General features: G+C 35.5%; 1 protein-coding gene across 5 annotated transcripts in view; it reads right to left on the bottom strand.

Annotated features, from left to right (window-relative positions):
* SMAD2 (SMAD family member 2) overlaps window positions 1–22426 on the bottom strand; it is an 82223-nt gene that overhangs the window by 4173 nt on the left and 55624 nt on the right. For 4 of the 5 annotated variants that reach the window (XM_020898533.2, XM_070452596.1, XM_070452597.1 and 1 more), the window contains 6 exons: window positions 21141–21230; window positions 19898–20091; window positions 18378–18512; window positions 16033–16107; window positions 3768–3821; window positions 2344–2556 (listed from right to left, as the gene is read on the bottom strand). In XM_020898533.2, the coding sequence (XP_020754192.1) occupies window positions 2344–2556; window positions 3768–3821; window positions 16033–16107; window positions 18378–18512; window positions 19898–20091; window positions 21141–21230 (761 nt within the window). The remainder of the gene's footprint in view (window positions 1–2343; window positions 2557–3767; window positions 3822–16032; window positions 16108–18377; window positions 18513–19897; window positions 20092–21140; window positions 21231–22426) is intronic. The other variant, XM_070452598.1, reaches the window with a different exon arrangement.

Here is a 22426-nt window from a genome sequence, read left to right as displayed (position 1 = left end):
TAGTTTTACAACATTTACTACTTCAATATCACCTCTGAAGGATTCTTAGAGGAAAAGTAAAATGGTATAAAGTATCTTGATGATCTCTCCCATAGCTACGCTTTTCTGAAATCTAACTTTGAAACATACTACTGTATAGTTTTCCAAGTATTTTTTCAACAATGATTTTATTGATTCGTAAAGATAATATGTGCTCATTAAAAGTACTTAATGTAGAAAAGTAAATAAGCAAAATAAAGAATTTCAAACAAACCATATTTTTGAATAAAGCAATTTAATTCATTTGAAGGAATTAACTAATGTCTAGATTAATATGCCTTCATTATAATACATAATTTTTTTTTAAAGAATCCACTATGCTTAAGAAAAAAAATAATAAAAATTACCACCTGCCCCTTCTCAAACTATATATTATGGTGGTAACCAGATCTCTATTTACAAAAGCAGAATGAGGTGAGTAAAAATTATATTGGGAGATTTTAATATACCTCTTTCAGAATTTGACAGATCAAATATACATAAAATATAAGAAATACAAAGATTAAAAAAAAAACGGGAAAAGCAGAATTCTCTTTTTTTTTTAAGCAGCATTCTAAGACAGCACTTAACATTCTCATCCCTGGTGTGTTTATCTTCTCAATTATTCAGTCAAACACTAAGTAGTGCTTAAAGTAATTTTTCAGATGTATAGTTCTTAAATCAAGTGACCCCAAGAAATGAAGACTATCTTTGGTGGGCCTGACTTAATCAGGTGACAAGCCTTAAAGGGACTGGGCTGGTCCTGGCGAGAGTGACTCAAAGTGTGAGGGGAAGAACTTAACAGAGTCTTCACTGCTGACTGTGAAGATGGAGCGGGCATGCAGGTGGCCTCTAAGAGCTGAGAGTAGCCTCTAGTGGACAGTCTGTAGGAAATGAGGATCTCAGTGCTACAACTTCAAGGAAGTGAACTCTGTAGTAATCATCTGTGAGCTTGGAAGGGGACCTCAAGCTTCAGATGAGGTAGGGTAAAAAAGCAGGGTAAACTTACTTATTTAGAAGTAAATATGGTAGGGATAACCTCCTGTTAAATTTCTATACAGAGCCCTAATGAGAACATAGAAAAATCAGAACTATTTTCGTTAAAGAAGGGTAAATATTCAGAGGCCTTTGTCACCTACAAGACATCCGAGTACCTCAGTGAGATTATGTAAAATTTATACATCAAGCAAGATTTGAGAAATTTCACATGGAGCCAACTAACATCTGAAGTCACGAGCACTTTGCAATATCACACTGACTCTTTAGTGATCAGCATTACTTTTCATAGGAGGTAATGGTTAATGAAAACAGAAGCACACTATTATTAAAAGCAGTTTCTTTAAGGTGATGAGAATTATGTTCAGTTATTTTAGTAGCACTCAAACTATTTTTTCCCTCATTGTCAAAAAACAAAAACAAACAAAAAAATCCCAATGTCCCCAAATGTTGCTGTTCATGTCTTAAATATATGCAAACTTACCATACTGTGTGCTAAAACTAAAGATTCAAAAAAAAAAATTCATTAATTCATTTGAAAATCAAAATAGTAAACTTACTACATATTAACATAAACAAGTTTATGAAAAATAACTATTTCCCAAAGTAAGGAAAAAATTAGTGAGAAGAGTTTTATATCTTTGCAAACCTCCTTACTGTCTGGCTTAAGACAGCAGAATTCTCATCAGAGTCTGTGTTTAACTTCTTGCAAAATCACAAGCTTTGTAGGCTCTAGATACTTCACTGTAGAATTACGACAGAGTGAGAGTGAATGGCAAGCGGCACCTTAGTGCCGTTATGAGAGCAGCTCTCCCCTCATACCCGTTCAGAGAGGGCACCTGGGGCTGCCACAGTCTAAGCTTCTCTGAACCATTCCTGAACAAGTTCATGGTGGTTTTTGTTTTAGATATCTTGCTTCAGATTAATAGTGTGCAGATCTGATATATGAATTCACTGAGGCACAGAAAAAACTAGGAGATGTAAACAAACTGAAAAAAAATCATGATTTGCTAAAATTACAATCCTAAAATCTGAACATGACAATTTTATGACTGGTAGAGGCTTAGCAAAGGAATTTTAACACATATTTACTGACGGACTTCCCAGTGTCGAGGGTGCCAAATAAAGAGAAACTCAAGATAAAAGTTCGCAGACGGAGGAAGGATCACCAGGATCACTATTCAAGGTGGTGAAGCTGTGCAACGTGACTGCACTTAAGCTGAGAGAAGGCAGGCTTTCTTGCACACAATCTCTTGATGTGGTAAACCACACACTGCTCACGTTATGAGTATAAGGCATTGGTTTTTCACACAAGGAAAATAAACATACCTATATGTCTTCTTGTCATTTCTACCGTAGCATTTCTGTTTACATTGGAGAGTAAACCTAGGCAGAACCTCTCAGAATTTGATGGATCTGTGAAGCCGTCTACGGTGAGTGAGGGCTGTGAGGCATGGAAGGTCTCTCCAACCCTCTGGTTTAATTCATAATATGCTATTGAACACCAAAATGCAGGCTCTGAGTAAGTAACTGGCTGCAAGTCTGGCAGGGGGGAAAAACAAACCCGTAAAAGAAATGTTGTGTGAACAATTCAAGCCATGTCAAGCCAAGAATAGATTGAATATCATTATCTTTACGTGTCCTATGCCAGCCTACACTGGCAATAGCCCAGGAAACAGACTTAACATCTACATCACGAACCCCAGATTCTAAAGATCACAGCAGATTTTCAATTTCTCAAATTCCCCCTATCTCCTTAAGTCATCCAAATCTTCAAACATCTTTTTTAGATTTTATGGTGGATTACTTGTTCTACTAGTAATTTTACCCCAGTTGCACCACATGTAACTAAGTCAATTTGCACTATAAAGTTAATTTTGGGTAGGATCGAGTAGAACAAAGCTAAAGCAGGGATTAATGCATCAACAGCCAAAGATTTAAAAAAAAAAACAACCTGTCACGACAGGATATAAAACATATTTTTTACATTTGACATTTTAACATGAGATTCTCACTGAGTTACCCCAATTACAAAAAGAGAAAGCCCGCATATATACAAGAAACAAAAAGTAATACAACACAAAGTATGCAAGCGGAAACAATATAAATATCATGGGAACCAACATATTTCATGGGAAAATAAGGACCATATATATATATTTAAGCGCTGTAACTTTGATTAAAATGCAAAAGGAATATCACAGAAAAAAATGACAATTTTGTAGAATAAATTCCAATGTGTAGAAACTGAAGAGAAATTGTGAAACAGTGTATAAAATGAAGACCAAGGTGCATATTACACACAAACATACATATGCACATGTATCAATACAAATATATATGTATTAGCAATCATACATATATATCTCCCATATCATATGTATATGTGAGCAATATGTCTCTATATATTACAGTCTCATATTAATAATTGCTATTACAAAATATAATAGAAACTAAATATACCCATAAATAAAATCTAGGCATATAAGACATAAAATTCCTCATGAATAATGCATATTATTTCTATGAATAAAAAATTAACTTCTTATACTCATATGTGCCAGGAGAAAGGTGTTTTAGTAATATCGAGGCACATTATCAGTATCATTTTTAAAAAAGCACTAATTTGAACAATCATCTGTTATTCTTGAGATCTCTTTCTCCTATATACAGAAAATAATTACCAGAAAGGACATTTAAATAAAAAGGTGGAACAGTGTAAAAACAGTAGGGGGAAAGTACTTGCAACTTACCCAAACTATGATTAACAGGGGAAAGAGTAGTAGGAGATAATTCTGCTGGAGATCCTGAAACAAAAGGATTCAATTTTAAAACAGCTTAAGAAAGTATTTTCAAAACCTCTGACCCAATAATTAAATTTATTGTATCTAGTTGTATTATCATAACATAGATAATTTGCCAAGAATTCAAATGCTTAATGGGACATTTAGTTTCAGGAGCTTCAATATATAAAAGATAGAAAAAAGTCCTGGTTTCAAGTTACCTTCTTCCAAAGGCATCCAACGTTGCCAGTTCTTGGTGCACCTTTCCAGAAATATTCTACAAACCATATGAGCAAATATATTTCTGTGCCTCCTGCTTTTTATGTACAAATGGTAAACACAATTCTGAACTTTGCTTTTGTATTACATATTCTATTATCAACTTCTAGAGATGCTGGTACATTTCCTTACTATTTACTTACACATCTATCCATCTATCCATAACATTACATTATGGTATATTATGATCCCATGTTGATGCGTGTTCAGGTTATTTTCAATCTTTTGCTTTTAAGAACCAAGATTCCAATGAGAAACTAATCTTGCACATTTTGCATACTCTGAATTGTATCTGAAGGATAGACTCTAAAAGGGAAACTGCCAAATCAAAATTTGGATAAATTTTGCTGAAATTGTCATCTTCAAAGGTTCAATCAGTTTACACTCCCAGTCACAAAATAGTGAGGGGAGGCTCAAGTGTTATTGCTGATAAACAATGCTGAGAACAAGGTCTTAACAAGTATAGTTTTAATCTGCATTTCCTTATAAATGACACTCAGCAGCTTGATATTTGTTTATATTTTATTTCCTTCCTGTAAATAGTCTGTTCTTTTCTTTTGCTCAATTTCCTATTGTGGTGTTGATCACTTTACTCACTGATTTACAGAAGGCTCTTTATATTTTAGCAATATTAGTGGTACGGGATGCAAATATTTATCTGTCTTATTTTTCAGTCCAATTTTGATTAAACAGTACTAAAAAACTTCTATGTGACATAATTAATCAATCACTTTGGGATATGTTACATTTTGATAAAAGTGGTGATGGGGAAATTCTTTTCTTACTCTTAACTTTAAAGAAATACTTCTAGTATCTGCCCGTTAAGTATGATGCTGGCTTTGAGGATGAGAGATAAAATTCTATATTTAGAAATTTTACATAAAAAATCATAAGCAGTAAAGATCTATAGATTTATAAGCATAAATGTTATGCTGCCTCAAAAGTCAAGCCAGAAGCTTTATGTCTTTTCTACGCTCTGTAACAGTTTAAACAGAATTGGAACAACAAATGCTTTAGTAGTTTGGTAGAACTCCTGTGTGAAATCAGTAATTTTCTAGGGTGTATTCTAAGACATTACTCCTTCCATGAAAGATGACTGTTAAGACAGCTCTACACCCTGGAGTCAGTTTTGGTAAGCTATATTTTCTTAGAAAAGTATTTGTTTCTTCCAGTTTGAGGTAAACTGGTGAAATCTAATCAAGAAAATAAGGAAGGGGCACAAACACAAAAAGTTCAGAAAAAGAAGGAACACCACAGACAGAGGACAAAGAGTCAGACCTTACTTCACTCAATTTCAGGCAAAGTTTGAAACATGTTTGCTGTAAACTGTTGCTAAATAATCATAACTGTAGGATACACTTTGTTTTCTCATCATCATCCTCTACATATTTTGAGAATGTTACCCAAAAAAGCAAGACCTACAGCTCCCAAGTGTTAAAATTACAGCAATGGCACAGATGTAGAACAAGCTCAGAAGCCCCCGGGTGTATCTCTCCCTCTCCACACAACAACCATGAACGAAAACACCAGGCAACACAGGTAAAACAGCAACCTCCCCGTAAACAAACGCATCAAAAAATAAAGAACAGGTGATGATTCTTGAGAAGCCAGAACAGCCTTCTATAACAAAGTTCTTATGTTCTTTTTTTGTTCCTCAGTTTGAAAAATCTGCTGGCAAGTCATAACAGGTACAGCTATGAAAGGTCAAAACATATTTAGAACAATGAACTAAAACCCACTGCTGTTTCCTGAAACTAAGATAAAATAAACAGAGCCACTATTAGAAATGGAGGAAACGGTCCAATTTTTCATATCTTTTAACTGCTTACTCTCTCTATTAAATACTTATTAGAAGTGACCAGTAGAGTCATGGTTTATTAATTTCGGCTGAGTCCAGTCGTATGTGATAAAAGTTAGCACTGAAGATTACGAAAAGTTGATTATAATCACATCACAAAATGTTAAGAAGTTAAATTAAGATAAAAATGTATTAGGTACCAGAAGTCTTTAGAAACTTAAAAGAGCCAGGTTAAATGATGATTAATCTGTTATTCGTTTATACAGGCTTCTACTGAAGTCTGGGACTCGCAGTTATAAGAAGTAATAATCTCACTATTTAAAGCTAGTTTCTATTACTTGCAGCTAAAACATCTAGAGAAATCCTTGTGCACACAACCCTGTATACAAGTTTGCAAATATTTGTAGGATACATTTTTCAACAAGGAAATGTTGAGCAAAAGGAATGTGAGGTTAAATTTTTATAAGTACCCTCCCTGGATGTTTAATCCCACCAACAATCTATGAGCATTTCTTCACACTATATCACTACCTTTTGACATATGACAATTTAAAAGATTTAATGAGGCAACTCTGACATTTAAAATTTTTCTTTATTTTTATTTTGTTATAAATAGTGCACTCATGTCCTTTACATCCATTTATCCATTAAGCACTGTCTTTAACCTCTTGACTTGTAGGAGGTTTTAAATCTAGAAACCAATTATGAGACTTCTTTACATTTAAAAATATTTCCCCCAGTTTTTTGGTTTATCTTTCAAAATAAAAAATTTTTAATAAAATTATTTATAGAGCAGTTTTAGCTTTACAGTAAAATTGAGCATTAATAATGTACAAGAGTTCCCATTTACCCTCAAATCTACAACCTCCCCTGCCATCAGTGTCTCACATCACAATGTACATTTACTACAAATGAGGAACCTACATAGACATTATCACTCAAAGCCCATAATTTATATTAGGGTTCATCTTTGGTTGCTGTACATTCTATAAATTCTGACAAATGTGCGATGACATGTATTTACCATCACAGTAACATACTGAACACTCACACTGTCCTAAAAATCTCTGTGCTTATTAATCCCTTCCTCCCCTGAACCCCTAGCATCACTGATCTTTTTACTGTTTCTGTAGCTGTCTTTGTCTTTTCCAGAACATCATATAGTTGGAATCATACAGGTATGTCACCTTTTCAGATAGGTTTCACTTGTAATATGCATTTAAGGTTCCATGTATTTCCATGCCTTTATTTGGCAGATTTCTTTTTAGCGCTGAATAACATCCCATTGTCTGGATGTGCCATAGTTCATTTACTCATTCACTTACTGAAGGATACCTTAGTTGGCAATTAATGAATAAAGCCACTATAAACATCCAAGTGCTGGTTTCCGTGTGTACGTAAGGCAAATTTTCAACTTTAGGTGAATACCAAGGGGCATGACTGCTGATTGTATGGTAAGAATGTGCAGCTTTGTAAGCCGCCGCCAATCTGTCTTCCAAAGTGGCTATACCATTCACTCTGCATTCCCATCAGCAGTGAATCAGGGTTCCTACTGCTCCACTTCCTTGCCAGAATTCAGATTCTGGTCATTCTAAAGGTATGGAGCAATAATGTTTTAAATGTCATTTACTTAAGTTTATCAACCCTTTCTTCTGTGGTTTTATATCTTGCATAATTCTTGCTCAGATTATTTTAAAACTTCAAGTTCTCTCTAAATGGGATTCATTTTGATGTGACTTACATATTTAGTATCTATAACTTTTTGAGAAATACTAAAATTAGTTTGAATTTCTTGAGCAAAATTAATGGCAAAGAAATGTATATTTTACTTTTTTTAAGTTTCAGTATGTAAACTAACCATAAATTATTATCATTCAAATAAAAAAATAGACATTCTTTCAAAAGGCATATATGGGAGGACAGAAAAGTTAAAGGCCTTAAAATAATTTCATTTTATAATCTTTAAATTCAAATTACAAAAAACAGTCCCAAAGAACTAAAATTATCTACGATTTTGTTTTTATACCAAAAAAAGGCTTAAACATATGCTATAAAAAAACCTCATTTACTGAATATAGAGAGCAATCACATTCACAAACCTTTCAAAAAACTGATCAACATGCTGGTTTATTTCTTCCACCATATCCCTACCTGATCACCAACCAAGTCCTACCCTTAGGAAACACTGCAAAAGCAGGCATTTCTCTCCATCTCTTTTGAAACAAGCCAGAGGAGCCTAGTGCAGTAGTGTAGTAGTCAGGAACAGAATTTCTAGAATCTGAGATCCTAGGTGCAAATTCCTGTGTCTTTCTACCTATCCTCCTATGACATTCATTGCAGTACTGCTTTTTATTATTAAATATCTGCTTTAATAATTCAAAATGCTGCATCATAATTTTAATCTGTAAAATACTGTCGAACTTTTGACACAGAATGGTAGAAATTTGAGATTAAGCAAAAATAAGATACAGGAACTATGTCAAATCCAGTTAAAAAAAATAAATACTTCCTTCATGTTTCTTTATTATGTTCTATGTAATTCCAAGTTTTCTACAAGCATGAATTGTGTTCAAAATGAGAATACAGTTGCTCTTCTTTTGTTTTTATTAGTAACTTGTATAGGGTTCCCCTTATGGTTAGAATATAGAAGACTGTTGGAAAAACCCTTACTCCTACAATAAGAAAGTATCAGAAACACTAAAAAATTATATTTTTTTACCAAAAGTGACCCCAAAACTACAGATTCATTTAAATTGTAAGTCATTTACAGAAATGGATGAGCTCTTCCTACAGTAAGTAGGGAGTGGTAACCATTTTCATTGCTGGGAGTATCTGCCAAGTTAGCACACACATGACTGGTCTTGCCAAAGGACAAACCAGCTAAAAATTTAATGGCCACACACAGGCAACTGGAATCTGAGAAGCTCAAGCACAGATACAGTCCTGTTCGTTAGCCAATTCTAACTCCCATATCTGACTTGTTGAAGGCAAGTGAAAATCCTGAGTAAACTTCACCTCCTATCAGACTAGAAATGAGGGAAGGTGTTCACAGTTTATGAGGTCAGAATGCGGACATCCTGTCTGGGTCCCTGATACACGCAATAGAGATAGAAAACAAGCGAGATCTCTGAACCAACGAAAGCCTGGGTTTTTTTACACACGATGTTGATGGATGTTTCTGTTTATGTGAGACACATTTTATAACAAGAGTCACTTCATCAGAAGGATGTAATTCGAAATGTGTACCATTTTAATAACAGAGACTCAAAATACATGAAGCAAAAACTGACAGGACTGAAAGGAGAAAGAGATAAACCCAAAGTCACATTTAGAAACGAGTCAGAGTTAAGGATTTAAACAATATCAGCAATGACCTCAACCAAAAATGACACCTAGACTAACACTACAACTGCACAAAATTCTTTTCAACTGTAAATGGAACTGTAAATCAAAGTAGGTATATCACGCTGTGGCATAAAATAATTCTTAGTAAATTTCAGAGGACTGAAATAATATACAGTATGTATGAAACATAATGGAATTAAGTTAGAAATCAATAAACTATCTAGAAAGCCCCTACACTTCTAAAAAATCATGGATCAAAGAAATCAAAGAGGAATTAGAAAATACTTAAATGATAACAACAAATAATAATGAAAAATAACATTAAAATTTGTGGTATGAAGCTAAAATAAGGGTTGGAGGGCAATTTTCAGTTTTACAAGCTTACATTAGAAAAGAATCAATGGGAAAAAATAGAAAAGAATCAACGATCTAAATTTAAACTACGATGCTCTAAAAAGACCAAATTTAATGCAAAGTTAAGTAGATGAAAATAATGAAGAATAGAAACAAATCAAGTAGTAAAAAGAGAAACACAATAGAAAAAAATTTAACAAGCCAAAAACTGAGTATTTAAAAATATTAACTGATAAAGCCCCTGTAAGATTTATCAAGAAGAAAAAAAAATAAATTATCAGTATTATAAGTAAAATATGAGACATCAAGATTTGCATGATCTTAAAAAAAAAAAAAAGACTTGCATGATCTTGTAGACATCCAAGGGGATAACAAAACATTAGAAATAACTTTATAGCAATAAAATTTACCACTCAGATGAAAAATATCTTTTAAGACACAAGTTACCAAACCTACATAAAAAATAGAAAATAGAGAATCTAAACAACTCTCAATTTAAAAAACCCTTCCCTTTAAGAGATGGTTTCTCTAGTAGGAGCTATCAAGTAGTTAAGCAAGAAATAATAACAATCCTATGCAAAATTTTTCAGAAAATAGTAGAAAATCCCATCCAATATAGAGTCTATTACTGACACTAAAGCTACAGAAAAACATTATATGAAAACTGAAGACCAAAATCTCTTATAAACATATATTTGAAAATCCTTTAAAAAAATTATCAAATCAAACCCATAAAGACTTTTATTGAAGTACAACTTATCATAAACAAATAAGGTCAAAACTGGTTTGTTATCAGAAAAATCACTTTGTGAAATTCACTTCAAAAAGGAATAAAACTGTATGATCCTTTCAGGAGACACAGAAAAAGTATGGACAAAGTTCCACGGCCATTCATCACAAACTATTCAAACCACCAGGAACAGAAAGAAACATCCTCAATCTGATAATCTATTAAAAATCCATAATTAACATCTCACTTATTTGGGAATTAGTAAATGTATTTGCCCTATGATCAAGAACAACGTAAAAATATCCATTCTTAGTATTTTTATTCAACAGTTTACTGTAGCTCTTAGCCAGGACAGAAAAAGAAGAAAGCATAAAAATGAGAAAGCAAGAAGTAAAACTGTTTTCAGAAAATCTTAGGAATCTACAGAATACTAGATACAAAAAGTGACTTTAGCCAAGTTCAGGGGAAAAAAAACCAACAGATAATAATCAAATTTTACTCTATATTCTAGGAATAAACAATTAAAAAATAAAATTTAAAAATAAAATAGCTCTAAAAGGTTAAAACAGTAAAGCATGCATCTCATAACAGCTATACATCTATGCTAAAAATTATAGAACACTGCAGAGATGGCACACCCTGTAAGACCATTACTCTAAAGTTCACAAACCTGACCCTTTTTTCCTGGCAAATTACTCTCCTATTTTGAGACGATCCTAATCATGACAATGAACTGCTCCTACTCCGAGATCTCTCCCTCAATTTACTTCTAATCTTCATGCAGTCAACTTTCTTCTTTTTCTTAATGGTTAATTCATCTTCTTTATATTTTCTCTAAACACACTCATACAGTATTTACTATGAGTTAGGTACATGTAGCTACTGTTAACAACCCTATGAGGTAGGTACTATAATTATCCCTAGTTTTCAGATAAGGAAACTGCATGCCTACATCGTCAAGCTAGCATAGAGTAGAGGGACAATTCAAGTCCAGGTAGTCTAGTTCAGAGGCCAATCATGCTATCCAGCAGCCATGCATCTGGTTAGAGACGCTGTCTTCTGAGTATAGCATGTGAACCTTATCTAGGGGTACATAAAATGAACAGATTGCAAGAAGAAAAAGTTAGAACTAAACCAAACCTATATTTCTTATGATGTTCATTCAGCCTGATCCCTAATGTCCACAGGTTTTAAAGAATGAAGGCTTGACCAGAGAAATTAAAAACACAAAGCAAAGAAAAAGTAACATGTGCCTGCTCATACAGTTCTGTATTTTACTTTATTTGTCCTCTGACTTTATTTATTTATTTATTTATTTATTTATTTTGGCCCCGAAGCTTGCGGGATCATAGTTCTCCCAACAGAGATTAAACCCATGCCCTCTGAAGTGCAAGCACAGAGTCCTAACCACTGGCACACCAGAGAATGCCCCCTCTGATTACCCTTTTAAAAACTATTAACTCCTTCTATCCCAGGAGGGTTTCAAAGATTAATTTAATCATGTCTTCCCTCAGGAAAAGTATGGACCAGAGTTTAAAGAGAGGTCAATTTTGTCCTAAACTGGGATCCTGCAGCAGTCAGAAAATTCTTGCCATTGCACTAAGAGAACAATAGATAGCAGGCAGAAGAATAGTATTAAGCAACTTTTTAGCGTCTCATGAATCAAATACTCACAGTCACTGTCATTACAGTAAATACTTTTAAATGTGTCATTTTGAAAAAGATAGCAACATTTCCTCCATTTGAAACAGAATTAGAAATATCAAGTTATGTTCAAAGTTAGCCCCAAAACAATGAATTCATTTTGATTCAGCTTATTCCCCCTTACTGGGTTTTGACCCATTACTATAACTAGTAATTACTGTTGTTGTTCAGTTGCTAAGTCATGTCCGACTCTTTGGGCTCCCATGGACTGCAGCATGCCAGGCTTCCCTGTCCTTCATAGTCACCCAGAGTTTACTCAAAGGCGTGTCCATTGAGTTGGTGGTGACATCTAACCATCCCATCCCTCTACCACCCCCTTCTCCATTTGCCTTAAATTTTTCTCAGCATTAGGGTCTTTTCCAATGAGATGGCTCTTCCCATCAGGTGGCCAAAGTACTGGAGCTTCAGCAGCAGTCCTTCCAATCAATATTCAAGGTTGATAGCCTTTAGGACTGACTGGCTTGATCTCCTTGCTGTTCAAGAGACTCTCAAGCGTCTTCTCCAGCACCACAGTTCGAAAGTATCAGTTCTTTCACTCAGCCTTCTTTACAGTCCAACTCTCACGTCTGTTCATGATTACTAGAAAAACCACAGCTTTGACTATATAGACCTTTGTGGTATAGTCATGACTACAGATGTCTCTGTTATCTCTGTATACACTGTCTAGGTTTGTCACAGCTTTCCTTCCAAGGCAATCATCTTTTAATCACATGGCTGCAGTCACCATCCACAGTGATTCTGGAGCCCAAGAAAATAAAGTTTGTCACTGTTTCCATTGTTTTCCCATCTATTTGACATGAAGTGATGGGACCGCATGCCATGATCTGAGTTTTCTGAAAGCTGAGTCTTAACTGAGTTTTTTCACTCTCCTCTTTCACCTTTATCAAGAGGCTCTTTAGTTCTTCCTCACTTTCTGCCATTAGAGTGGTATCACCTGCATATCTGAGGCTGTTGATATTTCTCCTGCAATCTTGATTTCAGGCTATGATTCATCCAGCCTGGCTTTTCACATGATGTATGTAAGTTAAATAAACAGTGACAATATATAGCCTTGACACAGTCCTTTCCCAATTTTGAACTGATCTGTTTCTAACTGTTGCTTCTTGACCTGCATACAGGTTTCTCAGGAGACAGGTAAGGTGGTCTGATATTCCAGTCTTTAAGAGATCAGAGTCTGTTCTGATCCACACAGTCAAAGGCTTTCTTACAGTCTTGAAGTTAGGGATGTCCTCGGCATAGAGCAGCTCGTTGGAGGGCAAGTCCTTGCCCAACTTGTGTTCGATATGGAGCAAAAGTTCATGAAGGTCTGGGCCACCATCACCAGGCAGTGGCTACCACCATCACAATGGCTATCCGTGAACCTGGTCTTGCAGATGTCAAACACGAAGTGTGTGTTCTTGATCACACTCATTCAGAAGCACAGGGGCAGCTGCAGGCAGCTGGGCACACAGTCAGCCAGGCATTGGCAGCCCTTGGGACACCAGGAAAGGGGCTGGCCTGTGGCCAACCCATCCTCCCAGATCTGGCCTACATGGTGACCGTGGATTTCCATGCAGCCAGGAAGACAGGTCCAGAGTCAGGCAGTGAGTGAGGGTTGCTACTGCTGCACCCTCTCCCCACAGTCCCAGGATGAGGTGTGCATACCCAGAGGTGCTCTCACGTGGGGTCACCCATGGGCATGGCCATGGTCCTCTAAGCCTGAGCACTTGCTCAGGACTGGGTTGGCTACGGGAGACGCAGCCCTGCAGATAGCTAGTCTCTGACCCCAAACACCACCTGTACGACAGCCATCAGCTGGGTTACCATCAGCCTCTAGCCACATGTCACTGTTTAAATCAAATAAAGATAAAATTCAGGTTCTTGGCTGTACCAATTATGTCAAGTACTCCTAGTAGCATGTGGCCACGTGGACAGCACACACCTAGAACCTTCCACCATTCCAGAGAGGTCCCTGGACTGTGGCCCACCAGGCTCCTCTGTCAATGGGATTTTCCAGACAAGAAAACTGGTATGGGGTGCCATTTCTTCTCTAAGGGATCTTCTAGACCCAGGGATGGAACCCAGGTCTCCTGCACTGCAGGTGGATTCATTACTGACTCAGCCACCAGGGAAGCGCATAACCTGTGATTACACTCATGTTACTGCTCCTCATGTTTCAACTATATTATCCAACGGGCACTAATTGGAATCCTTATGGCCTTTTGTGCCTAGTTTCTTTCACCTAATATAATACTTTCAAAGTTCATCCACATTGTAGCATGTACCAGTATTTCATTCTTTTATGTGGTTGGATAATATTCCCAAGTACGGATATAACTCATTTAATTTATCCATTAATCATCTGATAGACAATCTGGGTCATTTCTACTTTCAGATTACTGTGAATAATGCTTACATTTGTGTGCAAGTTTAGTTTGGACATGTTTTCAATTTTCTTGGGTGAAACTGCTGGGTCTTATTGTTATTCTTTATTTAACTTTGAAGAACAGCAAATCTTTTCAAGGTAACTGAACCATTTTACATTCCCACTAGCAACATATGAAGACTCTTAACTTCTCCTATCTTCATCAAGACTTCTTCTTCTTCTTTTTTGACTACAGAGCTTCCCTGGTGGCGCAGTGGTAAAGAATTTGCCTGCAATGCAGGAGACCTGGGTTCGATCCCTGGCTCAGGAAGATTCCCTAGAGAAGGAAATGGCAACCCACTCCAGGATTCTTGCCTGGGAAATTCCATGGACACAGGTGCCTGGCAGCTACAGTCCATGGGTTCACAAAGAATCAGACTTTTTTATTACAGCCATTTTAGAGGGTGTGAAGTGATATGTCATGATTTTATTTGCATTTTCCCTGATGACTAATGATGTCATCAGAGTATATTTTTATGATATTCACGTCTAAGTGTCACAGAAGCAACTGTCCATCATAGGGCAAAAAGGAACATGACTGATTTAGGAATACAGTTATATGAGGTCCAGTGGTTAAGACTGTGCTGAGGGTAGGGAATGAAGAACCCCACAAGTCATTCAGCCAAAATTAAAAAAGAAAGAAAAAGATTTACAACATGCTATATCCAATGATCATCATCTACTTTTCCTGGTTATTTACTATTCTGAAAAGCTATAAAGTATGATTAGCTATAGCAGAAGCTTCTTTACTTGGAAATCGAAATAATGAAAGAATTTAAGCAACAGAATTATTGTAAAGAGAACCACCCAAGCCCCTGCTATTTAGAAAATCACTTAGATTATCATAAATACAGAATGCTTTAGTATAAACTGTGTAGAAAAAGCTATGCTGTAACTTGGCAGGTTGTGATATTAAGCTGTCCAATCCTTAAGATACAACCAGGATGGAATAAATCAAGATCTACAATTACAGGGACATCACAGCTACCTCACTGGTAACCTATCAGTTATGATGTGTTACATGCACTCTATTATATAACAACTTTTCTAAAGTTTTGATGTGTGTAATATTTATTACATGTCAAAATTTTTTCTTCACTGTGTTTAAAGTTGATAGCTGAGTATTAGAAATTGAAGCAGGTCAAGTACAATATACAGGGTACTTTATGTAAACAATCTACTATAATTCAGAACTATTAAGTTAAAAGAGCACTAAAAAGCTGATCCCCATATCTTACTTCCAAGTTCCTCTGAAAACCTGTTATTGGGTTAATTAATTAGAATCTTTTATCACAAAGACATTTATTCATAAAGTCCCTAAAACTTTAAACAGAAGCATAAAACACTTGAAAAGTATCTGAGTGTTCCCCGATTTTTATTTAACTCTAATAAGAGAAAATCCTAACAATTATTCTGCAGAGTAGTACGTGTTAATCTTTCACTGACAAAGAGGGTCCTCTTTCTAACTGCTCAAATATGATTAAATCAAAATAAAAGATTTCATTTTTTTGATAGGTATCCCAACTTTTCTAAATATAAGGGTTAGTAATAATTTTAGTGAATTTCAAACACGACAAAACTGTGTATTTAACTACTGAGTAATTTTGAAAATATTTTTTACCTGTATCCATACTTTGGTTCAACTGTTGATCACTTGTTTCTCCATCTTCACTGATATATCCAGGAGGTGGCGTTTCTACAAAAGTTTAGAACAAATCAAGTACAGCTTCAATTTAATCTCAATGCCTTTTCTCCCAGCTACCAAAGATAACCAACAAATCACTCCAAATAACATATGAATGTTACATAACATCACTATAAAAAGCAGTATTGGATACTGAGGGCTTATGATTCAGGTTCCGATCCAAACCTTATAGGTGAATCCTTAAAACCCACTTGTAATACAATTGAGCTCTCTGTGCATATTTTCTTAGCTATTTTTACATATCTGGCTTGTTCTCATTTGTATATTTTCTGGGGCAAGGGCCAAAAATATAACTTCAAAGATGCCTCAGTTCTTTATCAGTATGTTTAAAAAGAAATTAGTAACCAAAAGAAATTTTTTTAACCAATGGCCATCATAAACGGGTACTTAGACACACAACATAGGCACACAAGATTCAGAATTACAAAGTAATACAGGCTGACAAACTACACTAGGTTCTATAGGGCAAAATATGGTAATATAGTTCAGGAATGGTCTAGCCTGAATTCTATCTAAAAAGTGGATTGCTTGAGTGATTTCTAAACAGTTAAGTCCTGAATGCTTGAGGTAGAAAATTAAATTCAAATGAGACTGCTACACAAAACCGAGGTCAATTACTTTCTGAAAATACATAAGATTCTAATGTGTCATTTCCAAAATGGTTTATGAACAAAATGTTTATATTCAGACAGTACTTGAATATCTAAGCTTCATGTGAAATAAAAAATTTATACAATTTTACCAATCATAATTCCAAGCAGGAAAAAGAAGTTTAGGTGATGCAGGTTAAAGGTCTCATCCATGAACTCTTGTTGACAATCTCTCTTCAATAAATTAATTTTAAGTTTTAACTTAAGTATCAAACTTTTCATTTTAAATGCCAGTGCCCCCAAATTTTTAATATGAGAAGAAAATAAATTCCTTCATAGTAATATGTGAACAACAAAGAATATAAAAATAAGAATATATACAGTTATGTGCTATTTTAAGTTAAATCAAATAAAATTAAAAAGAGCTAAGCTTTGCCAGTTTAACCACCCATGTCTCAAAGGTGTAAATAGGAAAAAATACTAAACTGATAAATATGCTATTCTTTTTCATTTTTCTCCATTATCATTTATATATAAAATAGTAAACAACAAAGGTATAATACTAGTGTCTTGGAGGAAATGTTACAATTTCTTTCACAGTGGAATAAAAAGTGAACACCAAGGTTTTGCTGTCAGTTGGAGCTGGGTAAAGACCCACTGTCCAGAAAAGCAGGTTAAGTATAATCCACATGTGATTTTCCACTTTGTAAAAGACCCAAATCTAATCAAAGATGATGGAAAATCAGCCCAAATATATCCACAGGTAAAAGTGAAACATTTTGACTAACATCCTTCTACATAATCACTGGGTAGGTATCTTACAAGAGCGAATGCTTACACCTCAGTTTCCTAAGGATTGCTGAATTATACTGATTTCCACTTCAGACTTAAGGACTCCCTCAATCCAACACACTACTCACATGTAACTACTTCCAGTCAAATTCCTCTCCCTACAAAATGCCTAGTGTTCACCCTGCTTCCCCTTGTCCTAGCCCCCATTTTCCACAATAAACTCTTTGCTCTGTACTAACTCCTCAAAATGTTTATGTTTCCCAATAAAAGCAGCTTTTATTCTTTAAATCTCCTTTTGGAATAAATAGTAGTAAAAGAAAAAAGCATTAAGACAGTCAGAAAACACTTTTTAACCTTAAAAATAGCTGTTTTTAAAAAGTCTTCTTTTACCTTATGTTTTCAAAATTACCTCCAAAGAACAAGCATTATTTCCATGATGAGACACATTAAGGCAATTTTTTTTTTTTTTACTATAGCTGAAACTGAAAGTTCCTTTCACATTTTCAGTGGTATAAATAAAACATAAAAGTGGAATAGATAAATACTGCACACGGAGAAAAAAATTAAAACACCAAAAAATCCAACATACAGCTATATGCTCATGCTTATCCCTTTAGTTTGTACTGGACACATAATGTAATAGAGCAGAATTTGAGAATTATGTGGTTCATTTATTTTTCAGCATTACTGAGTCCCAGATGAAAAAGAACTAAAATAGAAGTTTCCTGATTTTTCAGTACAACATACATGTTGCTATGTCTGTAGAATTAAAGTTTTTAAAAAGCCAAACCATAACTTACTTATTTATTAATAGATGAGTGTTTATGAACAAAATCTGTATCTATCTCACAGTTTAGGAGACTCAGAAGGCAAAAATACCTGGGATATAATTACTCTGCGGCTCGATTCCTGCTGGGAAGTTAGTGTTTTCCGGAATGGAGTGGGTGTAGTCGTCCAGAGGGGGCAGCTCTGTTAAGATCTCCGTGTGCCGGGGCACCAACACCGGCGGCAAAACTGAAAGAGCAGAAGAAACCCAGTTAACGCCAGAGCAGATGAGAGCGGCCCTTTTATCAAAAGTCTTCACACACAGAAAAGAATTAGCCCGATTAATTTCTGAAGTTTAGGACTGACTTATTTGGTATTATTCGGCTATTGAAAAACTGACAAACCTGACTATGATTTTAATTTACCACGAAGTCCACAATCTAAATCTCCAAGTTCTGATTTATCTTGTACTTTTGGGGAAAGAGTGATCCTGATCATATTATATGACCATCAGTCAGTCAGTCAGTTCAGTCTCTCAGTCCTGTCCGACTCTTTGCGACCCCATGAATCGCAGCATGCCAGGCCTCCCTGTCTATCACCAGCTCCCAGAGTTTACTCAAACTCATGCCCATCGAGTCGGTGATGCCATCCAGCCATCTCATCCTGTTGTCCCCTTCTCCTCCTGCCCCCAATCCCTCCCACATCAGGGTCTTTTCCAATGAGTCAACTCTTCGCATGAGGTGGCCAAAGTATTGGAGTTCAAAGTATTGGTTCAGCTTCAGCATCAGTCCTTCCAATGAATACCCAGGACTGATCTCCTTTAGGATGGACTGGTTGGATCTCCTTGCAGTCCAAGGGACTCCCCAGAAGTTCATAAATCCTCATTGGAAAGGTTGCAGTAAGATTTGTAAAATCAAGCTTTTTTCCCCTAAACATAGCAGCATTCTATTAAGTTTCAAGTACTAAGTAAATTGAGTAAGTAAACTGACTGAAAGTCCCGCTGTGAGTTTTACTAAACTGCTTAGTTACAAATGATATCATTAAAGTACATCAAAAAAACCAAAGAGTGAAATGACTTAAAACAGTCAATGCAGCAGAGAGGTAATGAGACTTATTCAGTTCTAAGCAGATTGTGTATCTATAGGATTAGAATTTCCTAGATAATGTACTTTGATGTGAAATGTTATTTCAAGAAACTAACATATCTTTCCCTCTAAGCTATATTTTTCCATAACATATATCAACATTTTTTTAGTATTTTTAATTATCGCCAAAAAATTTACTGAATTCAAGGCAACTTATTAGAGCTTTAGGCTCCCCTGGTGGCTCAGATGGTAAAGGATCTGCCTGCAATGCGGGGGACCTGGGTTTGATCCCTGGGTCAGGAAGAAAAGGGCATGGCAACTCACTCCAGTATTTTTGCCTGGAGAATTCCACCGACAGAGGAGCTTGGTGGGCTACAGTCCATGGGGAAGCAAAGAGTCAGACACAACTGAGCAACTAACACTTTCACTTTCCACTATTAAAGAGTTTCATGCCAAAGTTTCCCTGGGTCAATTAGGTGTAAGTACCTAATACACTTAAATTCAAGCATTTAACCAAAACAAGGGGAAAAAAAAAACCAATTTTCCTACCTGGTGTCTCAACTCTCTGGTAGTGGTAAGGGTTTACACATACTTCATCCTTTTTAAGATTAAAAGCATATTCGCAGTTTTCAATTGCTTTGAGTTCATGATGACTGTGAAGATCAGGCCAGCGCCATAATCGGCAATATATTACATGAGGCAGTCCTTTTCGATGGGACACCTGAAGACGACCATCTAGAGACCTGTTGGGAAGCAAGAGGAAAAGAAAGATGGGAACTTTTAAAAAAAAATAAACATACTCAATTGGGTTAAACTAGTACACTAAGAGCATAAAGAAAGGAATGACAGACATTTAGTTAGTTTTAGTAAATACAAGGAAGAAAAATGTACTATCTAATGGATCTGATATAAAGGTAAGCAGCAGCACTAGGGTATTTTTCTTATAAACATGCTACATAAATGACTCAAATGTCAATCAATGAACAGGTAGCCGTTTGGGGAAAAAATGTTTTTTTTTTTTTTTTTAAAAGTCTCATACAGCTACACGTGAAAAATGTTATCAACATTTTATCTTTAGTGACTCAAACTCTTAGGGAGGATTAGGGCATTATTTCTGCAGGTGCCGGAATCATCAAAAAAGGAACTAGTGTGAAGAATGGCAAATACCAACAATGATGTAAAAGTAACTTACTAAAACTAACATAACTCATTACCCGGTTGTGACTGTTTTGAGTACTGAGGTATATTTTCTATAGCTCACACATAAATGCAGATGGTGATGAAAATGATGCGATGAAATGGACAAATACCAATATGCTCAAAAAGAGAATAAGGTGATTAAAAAAAAATAAATAACCAAAACGAGTCAGCCTAGCATTATATGTGACATAAGGGGTTCAGTAAATAACCATGTACTTATTAGTATAAAGATGAGATTTAGATGACAGCAAGAAATTTAGCAAAAACTGGTTATGTATCTACTGAAAAATTAGGCCAACAACAGATTATAATCTACCCTCACACTAAAATGAGAATATAGTTATCGAAGCTCCTATTCTTTAGGGGATGCAGTAATTTAAAGATTCAAAACTAGAATTTCATTGATCAACACGTCAGCGGAAACATTTAATATATTTTTAATACTGGCAAGCAGTTATTTTAAATGCCATGCCTTATTTTACATTAAGGAAACATCCTAGGCAAAATTATACTAAGCAACCCACTTTAGGTCTTCCAAAACACCCTCCCTCCCACAAGATCTCTAGGATTCCATAGAGGGCAGCATATTCACCTGGTTTGTTCAGAGAAGCTGTAAAGGCCTGTTGTATCCCACTGATCTATCGTATTTGGTGTACTCAGTCCCCAAATTTCAGAGCAAGTGCTGTGCATAAATTGAAAAACAAAAAGTTGACGTGAACATGGAAGCATGGTTATTCAAATTACCATGATGCAAAACATGGAGAATGTGCAGAACACTTCCTTCACCCAGAAAATATACGCCACTTCACTTTTTCACGGGCATTTAGTGCTGATTTCTATATTTTCTATATGAAGGAAGCCAATAAAATGGAACATGTGACTCCAGATAAGTTATGATTATGTTTTTAAAATGTGAACACCAATGCTCTCTAGCTTAATGAAATCATAACTGTGCCTTTTCCAATTTCCTCTACTCACAACAAAGGATCCTATGCCATTAAGTCTTACTAACAGTGCTTCATTTTATAATCCAGTTTAAAAAAAAAAATCTAAAAATGGATATCAACTGGTATTTTTAACATAGATAAAATTTCAATTAAAACAGACATATATCGTTAAAATTTCCAGGTTATTTGTTCAGGATACATACATATTCAGTTTTACTGAAAATTATTATTGCTCTTATTACTACAAAGGACAAGGAAATGGATTTTGAAGTCATCCTAGCATAGCACACTACCTGAAAATTTTTAAGAAACTGCTACAAGGATTAAAGATATGTGAAAGCATTTGTAAAAGATACTATGACTATGACAAAATTGCTGTATCAAAGTTGCTGTATCTAGTTTTTCTTCATCAATTCACCTGAAAGACATACACCAGAAAGATTTTTTGAAAAATCTGATTTGAAATTTCAAAAATCATAATTTTTCTTCCACATTTCTTTCCAGAACAAGGACAGCCCAGATACAAATCCGCCTATTTTCCCTGCCACCACTTCATCTGTATGAGAATTCTGAGAAGAGGAGAAAAGAAGAGCTTAATAAACAGTCTGGAATCGAACTACTCTCTGCCAAAGGGGTCTTGCCAAAGATAGCAGGTCATACTTTTTTAAAAATGAGGGTCAAAAGACAATTTCTGAAACTCCATTCCAACTTCTTACATGTTATGAAATCATCAAAACTTAAAGGAAGAGAAAGAAACATCTCAAAACAACTTTTGAGCATCCTTTGCTAACGGGCTCACTCACTCAGCATTTCAAAGGGCGCTGGTGAAAAGCGCTGCCTTCCTGAGGCTGGGCAACTCGTCCAGTCCGGTGGGGCTACTCAGGGCCTCCTGCAGGGTCACTGAGCTGCATTGGAGGCTAGCGTAAGTGTA

This window comes from Odocoileus virginianus, chromosome 22 (genome assembly GCF_023699985.2).
Source record: "Odocoileus virginianus isolate 20LAN1187 ecotype Illinois chromosome 22, Ovbor_1.2, whole genome shotgun sequence".
In the NCBI taxonomy this organism is placed as follows: domain Eukaryota; kingdom Metazoa; phylum Chordata; class Mammalia; order Artiodactyla; family Cervidae; genus Odocoileus; species Odocoileus virginianus.
Note: the sequence above shows the minus strand (reverse complement) of the source record. Positions and strands in the feature narration are given on the sequence as shown.